The sequence below is a fragment of the Zonotrichia leucophrys genome, chromosome 1A (genome assembly GCF_028769735.1).
Source record: "Zonotrichia leucophrys gambelii isolate GWCS_2022_RI chromosome 1A, RI_Zleu_2.0, whole genome shotgun sequence".
Classification (NCBI taxonomy): Eukaryota; Metazoa; Chordata; class Aves; order Passeriformes; family Passerellidae; genus Zonotrichia; species Zonotrichia leucophrys.
Genome location: NC_088170.1, coordinates 12,652,925 through 12,678,438, shown reverse-complemented (window position 1 = coordinate 12,678,438; position 25,514 = coordinate 12,652,925). Strand labels below are relative to the sequence as shown.

General features: G+C 42.6%; 1 protein-coding gene across 9 annotated transcripts in view; it reads left to right on the top strand.

Moving 5' to 3' along the window:
• The window catches only part of DGKI (diacylglycerol kinase iota), a 210,007-nt gene extending 192,462 nt beyond the window's left edge, over positions 1 to 17,545 (top strand). For all 9 annotated transcript variants that reach the window (XM_064737910.1, XM_064737888.1, XM_064737925.1 and 6 more), the window contains 3 exons: positions 3,315 to 3,351; positions 5,252 to 5,351; positions 6,680 to 17,545. In XM_064737910.1, coding sequence (XP_064593980.1) covers positions 3,315 to 3,351; positions 5,252 to 5,351; positions 6,680 to 6,796 — 254 coding nt within the window. In that variant the 3' untranslated portion in view covers positions 6,797 to 17,545. The remainder of the gene's footprint in view (positions 1 to 3,314; positions 3,352 to 5,251; positions 5,352 to 6,679) is intronic.
• The last annotated feature ends 7,969 nt before the right edge of the window (positions 17,546 to 25,514 follow it).

The following is a 25,514-nucleotide window of genomic DNA, read 5'->3' as shown; positions in this document are numbered from 1 at the left end:
CCCATAACCTGTCTAGCCTCTTTATTACAGTGGAAATTCTGACCTAAAAGACACAAGCAGAAAAGACCACTGTTAATTTTCCCATCAGGTAAAAAAAAAAAAAAAAAAAGAATGTGGTGTTGGGGAAAGACTAGAAATAGTTCTGAATTTCCAGTTTACTGTTATTTTACAAGTAGTCCTACTTTGGAAGTAAGGAGCCACATCCAGTTTTGTCCCCCAGATAATAACCTCAATCAGGTTATTAAACAAAGAGGGTTTTGACAGATAAACATCCAGAAATGTTGATGATTACTGCTTAGAGTAAGTACCCTTGTTCCCTGGTTCTATGGAGGACTGACAGGACACAGGACTGGCAGGGGTTAAATATTTGTGGGTCTCCTTTGGGTAGCTGTAACCACATCCATTGGAGAGGGCTGAGCTGTGGGCTCAGAGGCCTTTCAAGAATGTGTGGAGCTGTATATTTTGGAAATGCCTCTGAAATATGGTCACTTAAAGTGTTGGGGTTTTTTTTATTGCAGTGAGCTCAGTGAAGGAGCAGCTGCTCTTGAGTCTCCTTGCCTTCCCTCCTCCCATACCCAGCCCAGGCTGCTTTGCCCTCTGAGAAACTGGAGAAGGGCTTTGGTGGAGAGAAAGAGGGCAAAAGGATAGAAGGAAAAAAGTTAATAATTCTACACAGACAGTCTATGGGCGATGTTGAGGAAAGAGAGTGATCTCAGCTGGGCTTCCCCTCGGTGCGTCATGCTTTTCAGCTCTTTTCAAGTGAATATCTCCCCCCACCCCGTCCCCCGTCCCCATCCTGCCATTCTTCAGCCCCCCAGTCTCTTTTTCCCCTTTCTCTCTCTTTTTTTTCCTCCCTCCACCTCTCCACACATTTCTATCTTTTGTTTTTATTTCCCCTCCTGCTGTTTTCCTTGATAGAAATCTCACTCATGCATTTCCCTTCCGGATTTCTATTGGGTTATTTTGTCCTCTTTTCTCTCCGTGCCTTGGTCCCCTTTTCTTTCTGTGCCTCTTGTCCCAGAGTGAAACAGCCGCCTCCCTGCTGGGTCAGGATGACAGTGCCTTAGCTTTCCCAGTGCCAGCCCTTCCCACATCTGTGCAGCTTTTGTCCCCGGGCAGAGGGGGATTTGGAATGGTCGGTTGGCAGCGCCAGGGAGACTGATATAAAAATGAGGTCCAAAAAAGAGGGGAAAGGGAATTAGGAGGAGGGCGTGAGATGGTTTAAGAGAAGCACAAGTGAAAATAAAATAAAGAAGTAAAGGGCACGGCTCAGGCTGTGAGTTGGGACATTGCAGCTTCAGGGACAGGCCAGAGAGAATGAAATTAAAGAATCTTGGTACCATGTTGTGCAGCTAACTATTAACCCCAGTACGACTCAGATGGAGTCAGGGCTCTCCCATGAAATGCTGAATTTGGGACAGTATCCAGGAGAGCACCCTTTGCACTCAGGGGAGCTGTACTTGTCATCTCCTCAGGGCTGTACTCACAGACTCAGCACTGAGCTCCTCTGTCCTAGCCCTGCTATTGCTTCCTGCTTCACACCAGTTTTCCTTTACCCTTGGCTTCTCTCCAGATCCACTCTGCCCCAGTTTTCTTCTCCCTCTCAGGTCGTATTCTTCTGAATACTCTCTATTTTTCTGTCTTTACTTACCTTTCAACAGCTTCTTCAGTTTACCTGGGCAAGTACCTCTATGTCCCATAAAGCCAGACCTGTCACCCTGTTCCACCTTGGCCATACAACCTTCCTTGCTCCAGTCATGAGCAGAAATAATAGGTGGCAGTGTCTTCTCTAACACATTGCAAGCCATTCCACTGAGATGTGGCATTGCTGGAACCTATGGGGAATTACCTTTATTTTTGAGAGAACACTGTTTTCTCCTAGGAAATGGAAACGACTCCTTTTCTTCATGTGTATTTCTTTAATTGTCTTTTTAGTTTCCCGGGCATTTTTTTTTTCCTCTCAACAAGAGGCTCTGCTTACCCCCTTTATCATTCTTTGTGGTCCTGGGAGCTCAGGGGTAGTGACTAACTCTTCTTTTTGATAGTCAGGAGTGAACACACAACTGCCAAGTGTGGAGATGAGGATGTGTGGTGTGGTAGAGTCAGGCTTCATTAAATAATTGACAGTGGCTACTGAGTTTGGAGAGTTGTCATGGCAAATATGCAGTGGTACACAATGCCCTGTGCACTGAGGACTGAGCATCACCCTTTCTCAGGATGGCAGAAGATGAAATGAAGGAGCTTCCAGCAGCTCAGGAGCCCCAGTGATGCTCCATGTGTACATTGTAAAAGAAGTGAGGTAAAGAGAGGCTGCTCTGATCCATTTTGACACACAGTCAAGGTAAAAGGAGTGTTGAGAGGTTGTGTGTAGGCCTTTGTAAGCAAGTAGTGTGAAATTCCTCAGTATCAGGTGAGATTTGCTGTAAGCTCTTGAGGAGTCTTGAATTTCAAAGTCTCAGTGTGCTGGAGAGAAATACTCATGCGCAGGAAGGAAAAGTCTTGTAAAGTTTCCCTGTTTCCCTTGCTAACTGCCCTGTACCATCTAACACTACACTCCAGAGCAGTGGAGAGCAGAATGCTATGACAGACTGCAAAGGAAATGTTGTTTTTTCCAAGTGATATCCAGATCCTAGCCTTTTGATATCACTATAATTCAGCGATGGAATTTGCCTCTATAAATATCTGCCTGTAGTGAATATCAAGGACGAAAGGAAATTAACCTAAATGTATTATTTTTTCCCCACTTAACAAAAATCTTTTCTGTTTTTCTTAATCTTACTTTCCTGATCATTGCTAACCAGTAGAGTACAGGATTTGCATATCAATATAAAGACTGCTGGGAATATTCCACCCTGATCTACATTTTGTATAACACTATTAAATGGAGCAGCACAGGGATGTCATTCAGGATGGAATTTGGCTAATTTCAACTTCCTAATGACATTTTCCCTCTAATACCAACAATAGATTTTAACTTGCAATATATCAGGGTTTCCAGTATATCAGCATTTTCAATGTACTGTACTTATGTGAACCACTTAATTGAGCAAGGTGAAGAGTGAGAAAATAAACCCCATGAATATTCATTCCCAGTATAATTTAGAGGCTGCTACTCCCTGTTGCTGACACTCCAGCAGTGACTGTGCATCCAGAATTTTATTAGTGCAAGGGCTTACACAAGCAAATAATACATTGAAGTTTGATATATTTGTGCCGGTTGAACTTTCACTTGGCTTCTTTTATATATTTTTACTGACTTTTTTACTGACATTTGCAGACAAATGTTTTATGACATACCTGATTATCTTTTGCAGGTCCATCTGAATTGCTGGACATGACAGACAGTGAAACGTAAGTACAACCTACTCTTTCCTTCATGTTATGTGTGTTAAACCAGCAGGCTCTTGATTTTCAAGTGCAAACTGTTAAAAAGGAAAAGCTTGTAAAATGGCACAACTCTGGCACAACCCTTCAAAACCAACCAAAGAAACAAGGCCCCTTAAAATCCACACATTGACCATGTCATATGTGGCTTTCTTGCCTAAAACAAACCTTCATTGGATTTTCAGAGGATTTTATCCCTATTGCTTCCCATGCTTCCTTAATCTTTCTAGAGGATTAGAAGCCCTGCCTTGTGTTTTGATATTGCTGGCCTCCAGCTACTAAGGGACCAACCTGAAGAGTAAATTCAAAGAGTCAGGAAATTTCTTTTCTTGCTCGACACCTTTTTTTTTCAATCCCTTCTTGATTCATCCAGGGTGCTCTGTCTTAGCTCTCTTAAGTGGCCAGGACTTGTGCAGCTGAAGGTTTCCATCAAGCAGTTAAAACATCAATCAGCTCCCTTCTTATTAAAAAAAAACCCTAACAACCCAACCCCAAAAAATTACTTTCCTTTCCAATTCCCAGTTTTTTACATCTTGTATAATCAAAGTTTCATGAAAGTATGTAAGGAAAGCATAATTAATCCTGGAAAATGTGTAATACATGTAAAATAAACCCAGTCTTTTTCCTAGGGATCAAGCCTACCATTTCTCATCCCACAGTGCCCTCCCCTGCTAACAGAGAACACCTTTTGCAGAAGGTGCATGAATGAAGCCCAGAGGTGGCAGGGACTGGATGGACTGGTCCTTTTTATCCAGGGGTGTAGCACAACCACATCAAGTGTCAGTGAGCACAGCTATGAGAGCTTCCCTTAACAGAGGTTCCTCTACCTCTAACCCTTGGAAAGGGAAAGTTCAAGCTGTAACTGGCAGTATGAATTTATCTTCTAGTCCTCAGGGGATGGTATCCTATTCTGATACAAGTTCTGATGCTGCAAGGGCATATTGATTAAAAAGTTGCCTCTTAATATTTCAGCATCCCCTGTCATAGATGGGGGCTGAGATTCGTTTATGCACTCTGAGTAGGTAGGTGCAAGATTTGTCCTGCCACATGTATTTCTTGTAATTTGTTATTTCACAGGTTATGTAATGGCCCTACTTGTTGGATACTGGCATTAAGGACCCCTTTTCAACCCACTCAAAGCATACTTTCCTCTCTTCCTAGGCAAATCTAGATAGATTTCTTTACTCTCAGTAAGAGTAAGTCAGTTTCAGTCAGTTTTAGAATCCTGTCAGACTTAGCTCCAGTCTGAGTGAGAAGCTTTGCAACAAATGTGCACCACACAGTCTTCTCTTCCGGAAAGCATGTGTTTAATCTAATCTAATAGTGCTAATCCAGTAGCTCAGCAGTCCAGTGGTGGAAGAACATGAGAGTTCTTGCTCTCATACATCCAAGAGAGCAGGGCATCAGAACTGGGGCAGCAAGTGTACCAGTCATAGCTTTGATGGGTAGGATTTTTTGAGGATGGCTCCAAGAATGAGGTTGAAGAAAGAAATTGCAGGAAGAAACAAACACTGTTGCTGTTTTGCTTGCTGTGAAATAAGAAGGTGGCCAGCTTGCTTTTGCAGCAGTTAACAGAGCTGGTGGTTGGATAGGAATGTGACATTCAGTCCTCTGAATACATAAAATCTGTCAATGTTTCTTCCCCATCCCTCAGAAGTTCTTTGTCTGCTATTTGTGCATTGCAGACTTTCCTACTGAGTCAAAGGATGTAGATGCTAAGGGAGAGAGTGCACAGATCCTCCTCTGCCAGCAAGAGGGAACCTGACAGAAATGCAGCATCCTGCTGTATCTATGCTCTGCTCCTCATGCTTCCTAAATGTGCATTGCTGTGCTGTGTCTCACGGCTGCTTTCTGTGCTTTGGTCTAGGGGGGAGACAGCACTACACAAGGCAGCCTGCCAGCGCCACCGTGCCGTCTGCCAGCTCCTGGTGGATGCAGGAGCCTCTCTGAGAAAGACAGACTCCAAGGTAAGGTAGCTCCATCAGCCCCCACCAGCTCCTGTGCTGAGCGAGACCCTGCAGCATCCTCCCTGCTGCTTGTGTGGCTGAGGCTTCCTTGTGTGTGCTGAGGCTCACACAAGGAGCCCCAGCCTTGTGTGTTGCTCCTTTGAAGCAAGCTATTTTTATAGAAAAAACTGTATTGATTTAAACAAACACAAGAGACTTCAGTTCAGTCCCCAACATGGGTCATTGTCACCACAGTGAGAGCCTGGCCTCCAACTGTTTGGTGCAGTGGGTGTGAATGAGACATCCCCATGGCACAGCAGTGTCCTCCTCCTGTGTGGTCAAAAGAGAGGCCTGTGGGCAAGGGCCACCTGCAAGAGCCTTGGTTTCTGATTGCACAGCATCTGTGGGGCTTGGTTATTGTGGCTGGCCTGCTTTGTGAGGATGACTAACTGTTTTCTTTTGCCTTGGCTTACCCCTGTGCTCACTGATGTGACACTAACTACAGCACTCTGTTGGTGTAAGCTTGACTGAGAAAGAAATCTGGGAAAAATGAAATCCAAGGACTATTCTGTCATTACAACAATCTGATTGCTCAGGAACATGGTCCAGAAGCTGTCTCTCTGGAGTTTCTGAGCACAAGCGCCCTGTGGTCAGCAGCTGAGAGTGAGTTGGTTCTCTGCACTCCAGAGTTAGAAGCACCTTTGCTGCAGCTGGGCAATCAAAACCAATTTCTGCCTTCTTGGGCTCTATGAGGAAGCCTATAATCCAAAGAGAGGTCATCTATCATTCTATCATCTCTTGTTCGGATGGCAAAATTGTACATTTCAAAAAGATTTCTGAAACAGAAGAAATCCAGTCAAGTGGCTTCTTGTGGAATTTTCAGGCAACCCCGACAAGACGAAAATCTTGACTCCAGGTTTCAGAAGGCTGAATTAGTATTTTATAATATGTATTATATTAAAAGAAAATGATATGTTAAAACTATACTAAAAGAATAGAAGAAAGAATTTCATCAGAAGGCTAGCAAGGGAAAAGAATGGAATGATAATATAATCTTGTGACTGACCAGAGAGTCTAAGACAGCTGACTGTGATTTGCCATTAATTAGAAACAACTACATGAGACCAATCAAATATGCACCTGTTGCATTCCATAGCAGCAGATAATCATTGTTTACATTTTGTTTCTGAGGCCTGTCAGCTTCTCAGAAGAAAAGATCCTAACGAAAGGAAATTTCATAAAATATGTTCGTGACAGGCTTCTGACTTGTTAATTGTCTTCTGTCTAGAAATCATCTGCTGTTCTCAATGTGTTAGCACAAGAATTTCTCTTCATGTTTCTCATTACAGGGTAAGACCCCTCGTGACAGGGCTCAGCAAGCTGGTGATCCAGATCTGGCCTCCTACCTGGAGAGTCGACAAAACTATCAAATGGTTTCCCATGAGGACCTGGAGACAGCAGTCTGACATCTGAAAATGTCCCAAAGGATCCCTGGAAATCTCGAGACTGCACCTGAGGCACTCGGGCCTCGTGTGAGGAAGAAACTGATGGAACCCACGTGTCTCTCACTCTTGAGGAAAATACCTGAGGACATGCCACCAGTTTCTAAGGGCTACTGAGTCTTGCTGGGAATGTTTATGTTCCACAAGTTAGCCCATGATGGATGAGGTGGGACGCTCAAAGGTCTGTGGAATCCATAGGCCATGAAAATTTACCTTTATTGCTTCCAGCAAGTAGCATGAACTTCTCCCATGTTCATCTGTATAATTTATTAAAAAAAAAAAAAGGAAAAAAAGGAAAGAGTAAAGAGGATGTGGGGGAACAAAATCCAAATGAACTGGTACATTAAGCCACCCAACCAGGCTGTCCTCCATCCTTGCAGTTTCCTGCATTGCTTTTATTCTCCTATTCCCCTCACTTCTCATCAGTTAAATATTACCTGTTATCTCTGTGTTGTCTTCACAAATGGTCAGGCAGTAGCAAAATGTTTGAGGAGCTCTGGATGCCCTTAAGAAATATCCAGTGTTTTTACCAGCTACATTCCCTGCCCCGCCATCCTCTCAGAAGCTGTGTTGTCAGGACTCAGCCCCCTACAGAGTTTTCTTGCTTTTGGAGGGGATGCTGCTTATTGCCTTGTTTCCCCGGGTTTGGGCACAGTCATATTTACAGCAGTGACAAAACCCAAGCTCATCATTGCTGGGCATGCTGGGTTATGGTATCCTCACAAGACAGGCATTTGTATGGAAAGGAGCTCTATGGGATGTACCATGCTGAATGGCAGAGCAGAAAATCACCAGGAAGATTTCTCATATCACTTTTATGCCTGTAATGGCTGACCCAGCTCTTCTCAGGTTTCAGGCCTGCCTAGAAGTTGATAGCTTCTTCAGTTCTTTACTTCTGAAAAGATGGGTTTTACACTGGGGAGAGATTTGTGCAAAGCTGATGGAATTCTGATGGACTCAGTGACAGACCCAGTCCCCTTGGCAGCACAGCCATGGGGAGGAAGGAGACCGGGAACATCAGCAGCCAGCCTGGGCTCGCTGCTGCCAACAAACACATGGGCACTGGCCTGGTCACAATGGGAATGGGAAAACCTCCTTTGGCTGAACCTGTAAACTATCTGATTGTTCAAGGGAGCCAAGGTTTGGGGAGTCTGTCCCTGGAGAAAGACAAGCAGCAGCTCTTTGCCTTGTTACCCACAATAGGTTTGAAACATAAAGCTTGGCTGCTGTAAAGGCCAGCTGTGTCTTCTGTATTCATCTGTTCTCTGTCTTATAACCATAAAAGAAGAGAAAGCAAACAAATACACAGGCATAAATAAAATGTTTCATTGTTGGGTTTCCAATTGCTACAGATATCTCAGTTGATAATATAGCAGAGCTTCCACTTCTACTTTGTCAGACCAGTGCCCATGAAGATGCTCACGGCTGACTTTTGGCATAACTCTTGCAATACATTTTTGAATTTTGCTTTGTTATTCTATTTGAAAGATCCACAACTGTTTGTTTTCACATCCCTTGCTAGGGGTACCTCTCTGATAAATGATGATCATTGGGGTTACATACATTTGGAAACCATGAAAATAACTCAGGTCATTATCCAGATAAGTTTTTCTTCTTTGGTAGAAGTGGAGGAAATCAAATGAATGCAATTTTTTTTTTAAGCACGAGTGATTGTTGTGGTAGGGAGGGGGGGAGCTGAATAATATATTTTAATTTTTTTTCCTGTTTTCAGAAGTTCATTTGATATGGGCAAAATATTTCTTTAGTATTTCTTCCTCTGGAAGGAAACTATATATATTTGTAATCTATAGATCAATGGCGACATGAAATGTATTTTGTCTTATTTTCTGTCTTTACCTTTCTCATTTAAAAAATAAAATATGAAAGCCAAATTACTTCCCTTGATAATTATCCAGGGGCTTGTGGAAAAAATAAGTATGTGTATATATTAGAACAGAATTTGGCAACTGTTAAAATAAAAACTCAGAATATAGTTTTGTTGTATGTGATATTTCCATAAGGAAAGGTCCTCACACTATGGTTTCATGGTAGGCCTTACACCATTTCCAAGCTGTGAGAAAATGCATTAATGTGATATTTGATGAAAACAAGAATGATGTTATCATCACTTTAATATTTAGGTTTGCTTACTGGTCTGAGAAATGGAGAAATTTTCAATAGCACAGGAGCTTGGCTTGTCCTGTGCTGAGGCCAAGCTGAGTATGGCCACTGAGCCTGGGGAGCTCCCTGATCCTTCAGTCCCATGAAGCAGCTTGCTTTCATCACAGGTAGCCTCCAGAGGCCAGATGTGGGTTATGATAAGGGAGCTGCTTCTGGTCCCTCTGTCCTCAGTTGTCCTCCCCTTGTCAGCTCATCCCTGTGCCCAGGAGGTGCCTGCAGCTGTGGCTGGCTCTGGAGCAGCTGGTCAGGATGGGCAGATTTCCTGAGCAATTTTGTGCCATTTGGACTGCTCAGAGCATGCGAGAGAGCGTGGCTTGCCTTTCTCACTGAAATCTGGAGTACAATGATCAGAGTGAGCTGTCGTGTCTCTGGAGAGCTGCCTGTGCTGTGTGATAAAACAACCCCCAGCACTCAAGGTAGGGCAGGAATGGGCTGGATGTGGTGCCTTTGATGTCCAATGTGTCCTGAAGCACTGAACCTTTGATGCACTAGGTACTGCTGATGTTTGGTATCTGCAGGTAACAGAACATCTGTTGCTTGCCACAATGGCTCATGTCCGGCAAGGAATATCAGAAGCTGGTTCACTGAGGGCAGTTTGGGACCAGGCCCTTTTCAGGTGTGGTGGCATTACAGAAGCAGCAGGCTCTGCAATAAAGGTAACACATTTGTATTGAATCTCTGGAGCACTTGGGGTCTAGCTTAGTACAGTACAGCTGTGCCTGCACTGGGCAGGGCCCAAATTCCAGTGTGCAGCTGGGAGTCCACTTAAATTACATGCAAAGCATTTCAATTTACTAAAGCATCTTTGTTCAGTGGCTGTTAATGTGTGTATATTACTATATATATGTATATTTATAAACATCAGTATGCATGTATATAGGTGCACACATACACATGTAAGCGCACTTGAAATTGTGTCATTTGAATGATAAAGCCCCTAGGGATGCTCAGCTACTGAGATTGCTGGACTGAGAAAATGTCATTTTCCATTTTAATTTGTTATTAAAGGGAACTTTTTTCAGTAGGACTGAGGAGCTCCCGAATCGTTCCGTTGTACTGGTTTTACCATCTCATTTTGGAGCTAAATGGAGGGAAAGTATTTATAATGTTGATAAAATAAACCTAATTTTGTAATTTAATAGCATCAATTACTCTTATTATTTCATGTTTCAATGCTAGAGATACCTTATTTGTGTTATTCAAGGCATGATGATGTCATACATTTTTTACTTATTATAGCATAGAATCTAAGGCAATGGACAGGGGCACCTTGCACTAGACCAGGCTGCTCAGAGCTCCATCTAAGCTGACCTTGAACACTTCCAGGGCTGGGTCAATCACAACTTCTCTGGGCATCCCTCAGTACTGTAAGATGTGAGGCTGAGTTTTTGCTTGTGTAAAACAGGGGTCCAAGGCAAATTTTGCCTGTTACAAAACTGGTTTCAGACTCCAGTGGATCTTCCACCATTTCATGTGGTGTCTGTGTTTTAGCACTTTAAGATGTCTGTAGGTGTTTTTACTGAAAACCAAGGTGTTTTCACTCTTGTTTTTCTCCAGCAGCTGTAGAATTGCTCATGGTGCTGTAGCCTGGATTCAGTCTACATGAGATGTCCCCTGCTCCATCAGGACTGTCATACAGACGGACCAGAGACAAAGAAAATAGTACAAAATTAATGTTTTGTACCCACTGATCTTCCCAGGTGCATTTGCTGAGCTGGTACGGTTGTGTAAGGATAGATGGAGCACATAGTTTTTTCTGGTGGTGTTGTGTGGCTGTGGGAAGATTGTTTCACTGATATTTCATGGCTCTTTGGCTCATTTCTGTCTTTGTCTTTGCTGTAAAACATATGGTAGTGAAATTTTCTGACACAAATTCATCTAGAAGTTGGCTGCTTCCCGTTCAGCCATCCCAGATGCCTTCTGTGGGATTTGCTTATGTGTTGACCCTTCCAGGATGACCAAAGTATGACATGATCTGTCTCTGGGATATGAAATGGGAAAGATACATTGGTAGCCTCAAGTTTTCTGGGAGTTTAATAGCACTCAAGAAATGTATGGCACGCTGGAAATTTGAATGCCTTGAAAAAACTCCAAGGAAATTCTGTCCTTGTACACTGTGTACTACAACAAAAAAAGCAGCTCCTTGTGCTGATCCATTTGAGGTGTCATTTTCCTTTCCCCACTTTTTGCTTCTTTTGCACCAAACTAACGTCTATAGAGAAGTATTTTATAAGACTTGTTTTTAAGATTGCTAAAAGTAATATTTTTGACCTCCATTTTATCTAATCTTTTCCATTCATAAAATAATGTTTCCTCTTATTTTCCTCAGTGAATCTGAGTCAAAATTAAGCTGGGTTATTAACTTCCTAATTAGTCTAAAACATCAAATGTATCTTTGGACATTTCAGCTGTCCTGGAAACAGCTTATATTCCTGTGCCTTTCTGTATGCATGTGAAGCTATAGGGAACAGTATTAGAGTGCTCATTGTGGTACTCATCATCTCATTTTCCTTTCTTTGAAGATATAGGAAACAGTATTAGAGTGCTCATTGTGGTACTCATCATCTCATTTTCCTTTCTTAACAACTATTTTTTTTTTAGCAGCCTTAAATTCCATGATCTGCCTGCCAAAATCTGCTGATTGCAACAGCAACTCAGTGATGTGCTGCAAGCTACTCCAGGTGGCCATGGCAAGTGACCATGGCTGCTCTTAGTGCAGGTTCTGCCATGGCTTTGGACTTTTCTGGAGTGAGATCCCCTGCAGGTATTAGAGCTCAGGATTTCCCCTCCCTGGCTGTTCCCAGCACTGCTGCCCGTGGTGGTGCCCACAGAGGGTGATGTTCTACCATCCCCTGTAAATGTGCACTGCAGCAACACCCCCTACCTTGGCCAAGGAATTTCCTGAAGCCATTTGTGCAAAAGGGGAAAATTCCCTCCCTGGGGCCCTGATCACACCAGTAAATTCATTACATTTGACTTCAGTGATTAGGCAGGCTTGGAGCTGAATAACCTTACTGTATTCAGCCATCAGAGTGCATCTTGTCTCCTGCCTTATTTATAAGGTGCCACATTCCAGTCTCAGCTGCAGTTTCTTGTTTCCCTGACTGATTTAAAAAAAACAACAACAAAAAAACCCAAACCAAGAGACAAAAAACCAATCTATCCTTTGCAGTACATGTGTATCTAGTTACCCAGAGAGTGGGGAAGGCAGGAAGATCATTTAAAAATCTCCTCATTCTGATGTAGCACATCATGACTTCCAAAATCTGAGCAAGGAGAAGCCTTGCAACAAAAGCATTTGTTTCAATATTAACACATCTATATTTCAGGAAATAATTTGATGCTAAGCCTTGTTAAAACAGTCAGCTTAGGCTCTTAGATCTCCTATGTGTCAGAGATTTGGGGAATCTAAGGAGGCAGTAATCCTCTTGACAGGCACATAAATGTAGGTGAATGCTCAAAAAGGCATAAAACCACCTTTCTTCAAAAATCTGTTTCTATTTTGCCACCCTCATCTACTAGAATCAGAACCCTGATTTGGGAATGCTGCTTCAGAGTTCAGCAATATTTTAACAGCCTCAGCATTCATTTGCAAAGTGTATAGAAGCTGTAGCATTTTGAAGTGCAAGAAAAAAAGCACTATTTCTTTGAGCAATATAATAGTACAAATGTAATTGCCTCATCTCTTGCCAGCCTCCTTTTGCTGGTGAAGTGCCACACCTGGCTCTTCAATTAGTCCCTGTCTGGGAGGCTGCTTGATGTGTAGCCCAGCGCTCAGTGAAGTGTGCACTGTGGCAATCCAGTGCCAAAGTGCTGCTGCAATTACCTAACTACTAGCACATGAAATTCTTTTCTTAGTGTTGCACTTCATTTTAATGAGAAAAATGCCCTTCTGATTCCAGCTACCTTGGTGACCTTCGATTTCCACTCTTTCCCTCAAGCTGTGGTCAAGAAGAGGTAGAAGGTAATCTCTGTTCCTACAGAATCCAAATCCTGTCGAGGAACTCTACAAATCACTTAGGTTTGTAGGTGTGGAGAAGAAGCTCAAGAAGCTCTTGAGTCTGATGCAGCAGACATGAGTGATTTCTACTTGGCTAATTAGGCTTTAATAAGCAGCCCCACTTTTCTAGGGCTGCTTTTCCTGTGTGACATTCACATAAAAAAATGAGAGATGACAAAATTAGAAAAGCAAATTAAGCTGGCCCCTGGGAATGGGGAATTCTAAAGATTGGCTTCCACATACATTGCTCTTTTCTAGATGAGGAGTTGCAATGCTGTAATGAGTAATTATGTATCATAATTAGATATAGCTAATTGTAATAGTGAGGTGGGTGCTCGCTGTGTCCAATATTTATGTCACCCAGATGCAGAGGTATTCCTGCCCCTGTAGAGATCACCAGACAGCCTGGAGGGGGAACAGCCCTCTGTTTGCAAAGCTTGAGGCTTTGTGAAGTGAGACGTGAGCCCCAAGGTGAGCAAGGCCACCCCTCCCTGCTCCTCAGCCATGCTGGGGGCTTTCCTTCCAAATGGATGGAGGCAATGCCACATCAAAATAAATGTTTGCTGTAGGTCACAAAGTGAATGGATAGCTGTCTTTCTTCTCATGTCCCCTGCTTCAGCCCCTTTCCAGTGACATTTTTTTTACTTTTATCAGAATGGGAAGTCTGTTATGTGCCTGTATTGACAGAAGTTGGGTGCAGTTGTGGTTGTTGTCTGTGGTCTTGCTACTGTTCTAATGCCTTCTCTTCATGGCATAGGGGAGAAGTACATTCATGTCAAAGCTAAGGAAAAAAGTGACCTTGCTGGCAGCTAATGACAGGAAGGAAATAGAAAATAATAATATTTAAATTTAATTTTAAATATTCTTCAGTGCTCTTTGCTTTTTCTTCATTTCCTCTCCCTTTTTGAGTTTCTGTACTGAGGCCTTTAATCTTTCATCACCTCTTCTTTCCTTAGTTCATTCTACCTTCATTTTTGGCTGGAAAGGTCAAAATCCTGCTCATGTGCTTACCCTTGGGACACTTGTGCTTGACCAGTCACATATGGTTGGATCTCCTCTGACCATGTACAGACATGGGCAGGGAATGCTGAAATTCTCTGTACCAGGAATGAGCTGGATGTGCAGCACTAAAGGCTCCTCTGAGGGCAGTTGTAATGCCCAAGTTGTAATCTCAGGATTAAACAGATGGGAAGTATGATGGACTTGGGTTTTTCATGCCTGAGGGCTCAATTTCAGCCTTTCCAGACTTAGTTTTAATATCAACAGGAAAATTCTTACTTCTGTAATTTTTTTTTTTTTTTTGCCTAGTCTCATGTTTCTTCCCTTTGTGATTTTCCTGTTAAATAATCTTTGCCTGGGCAAACGCTATTGTATTGCACTGTGCTTGTGCTTGCAGGAAGAGGCAGCTGCTTCCAAGTGGCAAAGTGAGTGTCTCTCATGCAAAATGGCTGGCTTTGCTACTGTACAGCTTTCTGCTCAGCATGTAGCTCACAGAAATCACAGGGACATGGCAGGGGCTTATCAGGATTTTTCGTTCCCTTTACATGTCACTGCAGAGTGATTCTCTTCCATCTGCCTCCTTTGATCATGCAACAGCTTTGGGAGGAAAGAAAAGAAGTGGCTGAGCCTTCAAAGCACTGAGCAGCTCTTGGGAGCTTTGTCTCTCCCTTGCTTGCTGCTGCACCTCACAGAGCTGGGAAAGGGGAAGCAGGGCATGCTTCATGTGCAGAAACATCCATCTCTCACCTCACTGGCAAAAGTAACAACTCTTTGAAGGTCCCTATTCTGACACCCCAGCAGTGCCAGGTAGGGTGTAAAATACACATGGACATCAGCAAGCCTCTAGGAGCTGACTTCCTTTCTTAAGGGCTCTTCCAGGCTCTTTTTGATTCTCATCCTGGTGCCTCAGGATAGGGATTCCTTCCTGTGTCTTCCCAGAGCAATCACCCTGAGGATGCCCTTTGTAATGGGTGCCCTCATACCGTGTTTTACATATGCTCTGTGTCCTGCAACTCCATTAATCAAGAGTTAAAATCCCTTTCAAAATGGACTTAGGAGCTTGGCCACTGTCCCACCAGGGTGCAGTGCACTGGGGAGAGGAATATGGAATGGAATATAACTGCCAACATTTCTCTGTAGAAATCCACTCAAGGTGAAATGTGCTTTCACAGTGGGAAATGGAGGTTATTTTTCTCCTGCCCACATTGCTTTGTGTTGCAAACCCTGTGCCAGTCATTTTGGATGCAGACAGCTTTTTGGAAGCAGGAGGCTTTTGAAAGATTTTTGCAAGTCTGGCCAATGATGGAGCTGAGGACTTGTGTTCTGCAGCTCCCACACAAACCTTCTGGCAGTCCGTGGAGGTTTCAGTGTCCTCTCTGAGTCAGTGAGCAGAATATTTTGCTACAAGCTACAGGCCTGTCTTTGTGCCACTGCTCTTGCTGCTTTGCTTCTGCACAGCTTTTAGAACAGCTCTGGTTTTGCAGTCTTGCACTGGGAAAAATCACAGTGGTATGGGGAAAATCTTGCTTTTCCTATGGACACAAACACTCATCATCTGCAGTTTTGTGCCAATGAAAATGCAATGTATGTAAAGACTCAGCTTGGTTGATGAGGCTGTCACAACTAGCTCAGTGAGGATTTATTTTCAGCAAGACCTGACTTCTTGTTTTGCTGCAAAACAAAGAAGATCATGCAAAAAATAATCACTTGGCTTAATGGTATGCTTCTGTCTTATGATAGTTAACAAGTTTAACTGTGTGCCACGTGGTTGTGGCACAGAACAGGGAAAGCTTTTGCTTTCAGAATTTATCAGAATTCTCTCTGGAGGTACTGAGGTTGAAGAGATAGGGCCAAAGGTAGCAAATCAAGGCTTTGAGGTTGCATTACTGGCACTTCCATTAAATCCTTTTGGGTAAATCATTTAGCCTTACTGTGCCTCAGTTTTCTTAGCTGTAAAATGGGGATAATATCATCTCCCCACACACAGACAGGTAAGGTTTTTTGTGTTACAAGCCTAAATTATGCTGTGTATTAACTATTTTTGAATTGTATGGTTTTGGGTTTTATTTTTGGTGGTTTAGATTTTTTTTTTTGTTTGTTTTGTGTGGTTTTGTTTTTTTTAAACATTTTTTTCATTGTGCCTTGTAATGTTATTCTTAGCATCCTGCTTCTTTTGGACCCATTTTTTACTCCAGACAGTGAGAGCAGCCCTGTCCCATGCTTTTTAGTTTAACTGGTTGAGATAGTAAAGAGGGATGGAGAATGAGACTTCTCCAATTAGCTATTTTGCACTTTTCATGCTTGATTTCCATGTTTGAGCTATCTTGTATTAAATGTTGTAACTCAGGTAATATTTCAAGTCAATGAAAGCATTCAGGTGGTTTATCTCTCTTCAGAGAAGAGTATTTTGCTGAATTTTAGAGCAGCTTTATTCCATCACATTGACTTCATTGAGCACAGAATGTTCCCTTTGGGAGTGCCCATCTCAGAAATAACTCTTTCTGTCACCCCTCTGCTATTATGCTGGTATGACAGAATATTGCCTAAGAGTCCAGAAATCACCACTTGGGTTTGTTTATGGGAAAGCTTTCTGAGGAATGGAAAGGAACATTTGAGGGAACAGATTCTCTGGCCTTCATATTAATATCTCCTCTGGCCACCTGGCAAGTGGGAGATGAAAACTGGTAAAGTACAAGGACAAGTGTTAGTAAAGATTTAGGGAACTGGAAGTGCCTCATGCAAAAGGGAAGAAGGCCAGAAAGGAGTCATCAAGGCCAGGAAGGAGTGGGATGGTGCTGAACAGACTCTTGATGGAAAGGCTGAGTTTCATCAGGCTATATATATATATTGATAAATGCATATATAGTGGTGTTTCCTGGAGATGGTGGAGACAGGACAATGGGCAGATTTTGATCTCCTCTGCACTAGCATCACTCCTGGTGAACCAAGAAGTGACTGAGGTCAAAACCTGGACCATTCCATGATGTGTTTGGCCCCCTGAACCGAGCAGTACATTCAAATAACAAATGAGCATTTTTAACCTACATTTCGTGGGCATCCAGAGTTCCAGCCTTTGTATATATCCTATTATCTGAATCCACATCTGTTCCAGGAGTTGTAATAACATCTCAAAGGGCTCTTTCATGCTACCTGACCTTGTGCACAATGCACGGGAACATCTCGAGGCTGCCAGCCGGCAGAAGGGACCCCAGGCACGCTGCAGTACCATGAATGGAGGATATGTGTTTAACAGAGAACCAAGGCGCAGGTAATTTAATCACCAGTGAGGGAGAGCACAGGAAGGAGGAGGAGCTTTTTGTAACAAAGTAAAAAAGTATTTTCTTCCACAATTTTCTTGCATTTCCTATTTATACAAAGTATCTTGATCACTGTGTTGCTAACTGAGGAGATTTTAAACTGGGGGAAGGAAGAAATATGTATACAGTGAAAGAGCTGGTTGCTGTTCCTTTTGGACACTTTTTCTGTATTGTGACTTGTGTGGAAATGTACAGAATAAAAAGTGAAGAAGCGCATGCCTTGGCTGGGCTGAGTCTCTTTGTGTCGTTTGCCAGCAGAGCTGGGTTGCTGCTTCTGACAGAGTGGAAAGACTGGTGGGACTTGGAAGCTGTGAAGAGTTAGGGGCAGCAGAAGAAAGGGACCCAGGGGTCAAAATTCTGCATATGTGTGTATGCTGGTGTAGAGGAGTGAGTGTTAAGCCTCTGGATAAATCAGCTTCAAGCTCATGCTAAAGAAAAAGGTTAATGATACCTGTTAATATTCCCAGGAACATCTCAGTCCCTCAGTGAGCTCAGATTGCCAGCACAGCCCTCAGTGTGTGCAGGAAGGTCCAGCAGAGATCAGCAGGACTCTGATGTAGCTGTGCAGGTCACCTCAGGATCTTAGCTGTGCATCTCAGGGGAGTTTCTCCAGTGCATTCTCTGGTTCACCTCCATGCTATCTCAGGAGTAACCCATAAACATATAATGAAACTTTGCTTGTTTCTGCCCAGCTGTGTCTGATTGAAGAATTTTTGAGAATTTCGTGGTCATTGCCTGCTTTCTTGTCTTCAGCAGCTCCCCTCCCTGCCTCACTCAGGAGTTTCTGTGCCATTTCTGACACAAAAGTTTTGTAACCTCTCCTCTGTGCAAGTCAATACTTCCTAACAGCTCCCCTGCCTCTGCTGTTCCACCCTGAAATTGTATTTCTGAATCATTCTGTGATGTTTCCTTTGTCCTGTCTCTCTGGGACAGCGCCTGCCCCCAGAACACCTCCCTCACACATGGCTCTGTCTCCCTGCTCCCCTCCAAGCCCTTTGATGCTCACTGCTGCTGCCAGCAGCCAGCTGTGTGCTTGTCTTCTCAAGGATGCCTTAAGCTCCCTTTTCCTGCTGTCTCAGACAGCTTGGGAATATTATCATTATTAATAAGAGCGGTGCTAACAGCACTGACTGCTCTGCCTGAGCAGGACTGGCTGGGTCTGGACAAGGATGCAGCCTAGCCATGAGCTCCCTGCACAGCAAGAACAGCTACCAAGGGCTGCTTTGACATCCAGGAGCCCTGTGGTACAAACCCCTGACTCCTCTGGGGTCCTTCTCAGCCACCAGCTGCACCAAATGGCTGCCAGCTGCTCTCTGGGAATGTCTGTGGAGCTTTGGATGTGCTCGGGTTTGCCCCCACTGCAGCCTCTGGAGGGGCTCACCACCTGCAGGCTGAGCTGATCTGTGCTAAAGCTAAAAAAATGAGAAAAGAGCTTCTCATCCCACTGGGTTTGCACCCCAAAGTCTTGAATGTGTGTGGCCTTACACATGTTGTGAAGAGAGTCCAACTGCTCTTTTCTCATCCATTGTAATTCGCCCTGTAATTTCAGCTCTGTTAACTCTTTCTAACACAGGGCTGTTTCTTGCTGACATTCCCTACAAAATTCCTTAACTAAAATTCATGACTATATATGCACACACAGACATACATATATTAAAATATCTATCTTATAGGGAATTCCTCACTTGAGTATATTAGCCTTTCTCATGCAACCTTCCTTTACATATGAAATGTAAAAATGTTTCTTTAAAAAGCTAAAGCTTTCATAGTAGGAATGTAGCCACAACAAAAACAATACAACCCCATTCCTGGGAGGAAAAAACCCAATCCTGACAGGAATCATTTGCTTTCAAACCTTTTTCCCCCAAAACCCCTGCAGCTTCACCGCAGCCAAATGATTTCAGCATTTCCCTGCAGTTAAAATGTGGTTCTCCCTAACAAGGGACCTTTTAAACTAGGTAGTGATGCTTGTAAGACATGTTGCCAAGGTTGTTAAGTCTAAAAATAGGTAAATATTGGAAGCAGTCCCATAATTTCAAGGTGTTTGATCTTATGTTTTCACATTCAAGGCTTGGTATAGCCACATGAGTATTGCATTTGCAGCTGTATTAGTTCACAGCAGCGCAAGAAAACCTTCAGAGGTGCACCCTCTGTTTCTGCCCCACCTAGCCACAACTTTAACTGGCACCAGGGATGTGTGAGTGTGTGTTTGTCAGTGTGAGTGTGGATTTAAAAGTATCAGTGGGTCAAGTGCATGGATTCTGCTGCTCTCATTCAGTGAGACAGTTCTGTGGTATTAAAGGTGAGCTGGGATTTCCAAGACCCAGAAAAGAAAGGGTTTGTTTCCCATGGATAAGAAACAGGAATTGGCTGCTGGGTGTTAATTCAGATGGACAATCTGTAAATGACAGGAATCCATGTGTGACCATGTTCACAGGGGTCTCAGGTTGAGGGAAGAGATGAGGATTTGACTCCGTGTTTCAGAAGGCTGATTTATTATTTTATGATATATATTACATTAAAATTATACTAAAAGAATAGAAGAAAGGATTTCATCAGAAGGTTAGCTAAGAATAGAATAGGAAGGAATGATAACAAAAGCTTGTGGGTCAGATTCTCTGAGCGAGCTGACTGTGATTGGCCATTGATTAGAAACACCCAACATGAGACCAATCACAGATGCACCTGTTGCATTCCACAGCAGCAGACAATCATTGTTTACATTTTGTTCCTGAGGCCTCTCAGCTCCTCAGGAGAAAAAATCCTAAGGAAAGGATTTTTCATAAAAGATGTCTGTGACAGCCAGGAGAACAGAACACTGCCTGGTTAACATCTATAAGCAGCTTGCCATCAGGGAACTAACAAAAATCAGTAGGACTGACAGAAAAACTTCTGGCTGCAGCCTCCATTGTTCTCCATTTGCCTCCAAAGCATGCAGCACCTTGACAGTAAGCCACAGAGGTTTCAACTTTTGCATGAAACCTTCTGCTAAAATCAGAGGGAGGAGGAGGCTTCTCACCAAAGGATGGCTGTAGGCCTGCTCAGGAGGAAGTTCTGTTACTCTCCACAAAGCATGGAGGGCACAGAGTAGTCGGAATCTGTTTTGTTGTTGTTGGTTGGTTGGCTTTTTTAAGGGTGATTAAGGAATGAAGAAGTTGTTAAAAAGGAAAGAATTAGATTAAAAATGTAGTTCTGAATATTTTGGATCCTGGAGCTCATCAAACCTGAGTGACCTTGAGTCAAAAATGGTGTTAGGTGATTCAAACTAGTGCTTGGTGTCTAGATTTTGGGAGTTTTCTCTTGATATAATCAGCAAACAGGCTGAGGACTGTGTTTGCTTTAAACAGGGTACGATTACCCTCTCTTTTGTTAATGCATGTACGTACCTCATAAATTTCTTCACTGACAGAGCTGATGATGTTCTAACAAGCTCTGGTCTTTCTCAGTCCATTTATGAGTACATTCTTAGCTCCAGGAGTATCTGTGTTTTGCTAATGGGTCTCACTATCATCCCTGAGGTACATCCTAATGGGATGCAAGGCTCCACATAAATATTAGGGGTTATTATTCTGGCTGCTCACTCTTTTTCCTTGTTCCTCCCTTCTGCCTTTTATGAAATGAAGGAGCAGATAGGAGCAGTGGTGTCCAGCTGAATGAGATGGTTGTAGAGTAAGGGGTCACTGGATAACCAGCAGTTTCTCCATGTAACACTGCCATTAAAAGTCTTTCCAGTCACTTAAAGGGTTTTTTTGTAGCTTGAAGTTTTCACTAATACAAAATCAAGCGAGCAGTATGTCTGACTCCATGAGTCACCCTGAAATTCTTAAACTGGGTTTGCAGTCAAGCTGATTTTCACGTGCAGGGCCCATTCCTAAGAAGTGGCCCCCTAATGGGAGAGCTAGGTCAGCATTGCAGTGCTCTGGAGATCATCCATGGCTTTTTGTCACCTTTTAATAATGAAGGAGGTCCAGTCTGCAGCCAGGAATGAAGCACCTTTGTGCTTATATGGGGGAAAGAGAATAAGGCTAACTAGGGTTATGAGGCCCTGTTTGATTTAGAATGACAATACTTTCTGACCTTCTCGTTTAAGATTTCTTTTTTTAAGTTTCTGTAATTTCCTGTATTCTAATTTTGAAAATCCAGCAATACAGGATCAGATTATCTTCTTTTTTTGTTATTATTAATAACAAACACTTGAGATTAGTCTTTCCAGAGTATTGATTCATGGTTCCTTTTAAATGGCAGCCTTTTTTCAATGTCTCAACTCAATCATCCAATAAAGAAGATACCTGAAAAAATGGGAATATGTATGTGTAAGGTGAAGGGTCTGGAGCAAGGGTTTTTAGAGGAGCAGCTGTGGGAGCTGAGGTTGCTCAGCCTGGAGAAAAGGAGACCCAAGGAGACCTTATCATTCTCTACCATTGCCTGAAAGCAGGTGATGGTACAAGAGGGAATGGCCTTGAGTTGTGCCTGGTGAGGTTTAGGTATTAGGAAAAGCCTCTTCATCAGAAGGGTTGACAAGCCCTGGAACAGGCTGTCCTGGGAAAGGGTTGTGCTGGAGCCACTGGAGGCATTTAAAAACTGTGTAGGTGTGGCTTTTGGTGATGTTGTTTAGTGGTGGAATTGACAGTGTTTGGTTAATGGTTGGATCTTAAAGGTCTTTTCCAACCTAAATGGTTCTATGAAGGTCTTGGATCCAAGGATTGGGAAAGGTAGATAGCTCAGGAACTTCAATGTCATTGGCAAAGTTGGTTTCTCTGTTATAGATTCTTTCTACTAACTTACTACTTCTTTCTTACTACTGTGTCTTGAGGAAACAAAACTTTCTGGTGTGAGAAATTATCATTCTGTTTCCAGACTGTGATGTCCAGCTCTAGCTGTCTCAGATCTGAACTTTGGTCCTACCCAGGCATATTGAACCTTCCTGTTGCTGCTGCCCTTTTTTCCCAACCAATATGAGATTTTTTGGAAGCTCTTTGTTACATTTCCTTACTAGATTATAGAAACAATTTGTGTATATTATATAACCTATATATAGGTGATATAATTTATATATATATAATTTATACAACCTCTGATATGAGGGTTTTTGGAAGTTCTTTGTTACATTTCCTCACTAGATTAGAGAAACAAGTTGTGTATATTATATAACCTATATATAGGTGATATAATTTATATATATATAATTTATATAACCTCTGATATGAGGGTTTTTGGAAGTTCTTTGTTACATTTCCTCACTAGATTAGAGAAACAAGTTGTGTATATTATATAACCTATATATAGGTTATATAATTTGTATATATATAATAAATATAAATTGTATAATACAAATGTAGACTAATTTATGTTCGTGAGAACATCTCACCCAGTCTTGCACTCAAACCAGGGTGAACTTTGAAGTTAGGACAGGATTACCAGGATTGGATCCTTGCATTTAGGACCCTTATTTAGGTCATACCAAAGTTTTCCTTGGATTTTTATAAGAGCAGAAAGAAAGAAAAAAGTATTTGCTGTAAGGAACAGGGAATATGAATTGACAAATGGAAACAAAATGTGTATGATTTTCAGAAACTGGGGCTGAAAACATCACAGACAGCTGTAGAGAGGTTCCTTTACTCAAAATCACCCAGGAAATCACTGGTGGGTGTAAAGAATAGACCTGCAAGTCCTCTGACTCCCACTGTGTTAACCTCACATCTGGCAAATTCTATTGCACTGTGTGTCTCCCATTGAATTTTCTCATTTCTGCAGTCTTTTGTGCCAAAGATATTTTCATGAACTTATGCACTTTTCTTTCAGTTGTTAGGGTTTGTTGTGGGTTGGGTTTTTTTTTGTTCCCTGAAGCTAAAAGTTGCATCCCTATTGTGCAGAAAATAGGAAACAGATTTGTTCTTCTCAAATGTGTTGGGTCTTTAAATGGAAACTGGGAGGAGAAGGAGGGGACAGCCTGCAGCCCTGTCACATTCTTTCCATTGATACACATGGACACCAGGAAAAAGCCTGATTCCGATCCCCTAAAACAATAGATATAGAAATGTTTTCTCTTTGTTTGGTTTTTCTTCTGTCCATCTCAATGTGAGCATGGCAGCAAAAAGCTCTACAGGGCCTGGGTGTAAGACTTGTGTTCTCTGTTAGACAGTGGAAAAAGAGAGAGCTGCTCGCTCCACAGGTTCAGATACCACTGCACTGGCCAACAACAACAACAAGAGGGTTTTATCTCAGTGTGAGCTGAACCCAACAGCTGAAGGATGATCTGTTCAGGGCATAGCTGTGTTCATGCTTACCCAAACACGGCCATGGGGGAGCACTGTGTTTGACTGGAGGTAGCACATGAAATTTCCAGGTAAGCAGGTAGGACATTCCTCATCTTCCTGCCACAAGGGTGTGAGGTGGACATTCCCATGGAGGTGTGATTGTGTAGACACACCTCAGCCAGCTGGCTGAGACCTCAGTGACCACTGTCTGCCAGTCCTCTTCTTGTCACCATTTTCCTCAATAGCCATGAAGAAAGGGAATCTGATGAGATCTGGTGCAGCCAGATCCTGAATTATCCACCATTCCCAAGCCCTTGGATCCAAGACCTTCATAGAACCACAGAACCATTTTGGTTGGAAAAGACCTTTAAGATCAGTCTAAGGCAAAGAGCAATCAGTGCCAGCATGGTTTGTCCTGCAATGGGAGAGGGCAAAATGCACGGGCTGAAGCTCCAGCCAGTCACACAGACACAGTCACACAGACAGAGGCCAGCCAGCATCCAGAGGCTTGAATTTAGCATTTATTTTCCTTACTAATTAAAAAAAAAAAAAAAAAAAAAAAGAAAAACTGGCTTTAACTTATCTTAACCATTGGGATAAGCACCAGTATAGAGCATGCAGCAATATTGATGAAGCTTTCAGCTCTCAGATGAAATGTGCCACAGTTTTTAATAACAAATGAAGAAAACTAATTATCCTTATGGTAGAACTACTGTTCCAAGCCCTCTTTTTAAATTTGCCTCGATCTTTCAAACTTACCTTCTGAAGCAATAATGCCCATTCTTGGCTGTTGCTCTGAAATATTAATTAAGGAAAAAAACAAGCAACACAAAAAGCTACACCAAAAAAAAACCCAAACCTTGACCAAAAGTGACTAATTTAATCCCCTTCATATGTTAATTACACAAAAGCTTTTAAGAGTTCATAGTGAAAAATTTGGCACAAGAACGAGGGTCAAAACCAGCAGTTCAGTCCTGCCCTGTGTCTCAAGTATTGATGAGATGTATGAAACAAGACCTCTCCAAGCTGGAGGACATTTAGTTAATGACTTTAACAGCTATGAATGCCAGAATTTTAACAGTCAGGTTGGTCAAGTAATTCTGCACAAGGGTAACAGGAAATCACTTTCCATTTTCTTTAATTTATCTTCATTTTTCAGACAGCCTGAACTTAAAAATGGTCTGAATTCTGAAGAGGTTCCAAATCCAACACTCTTTCTCTTCTCTACCATCCCACATAACAAAGCACCTGAATGTTAAAACAATATTGTTGGCCTCTCTCAAATTCTGTTCAATGATCTTAGTGGGTGGGATTTGAATTTTGAATGGTCATAATCAGAGGAAAGTTTGAATCAGTCATGGTTTTGAGACATCTTGGGTGATACCTTGGTGTCCTAGGAATTGCGATCCTCAAGTTTTATAAACGTTTTATTATTGCAGCCTGAGAATGTGCAAATTCCAGTGAATTTACCTGCTCTCATTCGTTTTGGGAGTTTTCCTTCCTTTAATAACAGTAAGCCCAGCACAATTTCCCTTGAATCCCCTTCCTAGAACAATTCTTGTAGCAAAGCACCGGGTAATATTTCTGGCTCAGTCACACTTATTGTGCTGGTGCAGAAAAGCACAGGTCAGGATCAGCCCCACAGAGAGGAGAGCCTGCACTGGGATCTGGGCATTCCTTCAGGATCAATCTCCCTCCTAGCCAGGCTGGGGCAGCAGGGGAATCCAGCTGGGAGGGGCGGTTCATCTAGGATTTAATGGAAAGGTTATCCCTGCTAATAAACCAGGATTCCATGAAGGATGATGGAGTTCTCCTGTCCAGACCAGGTAGTGTATCAGTTTGCATGGATTTCACCCATCTTCACTTTTCAATTTCATGAGTAAACAAACCCACAAAAGACACACTTGCTAAGCAAGTTCATGGATTCC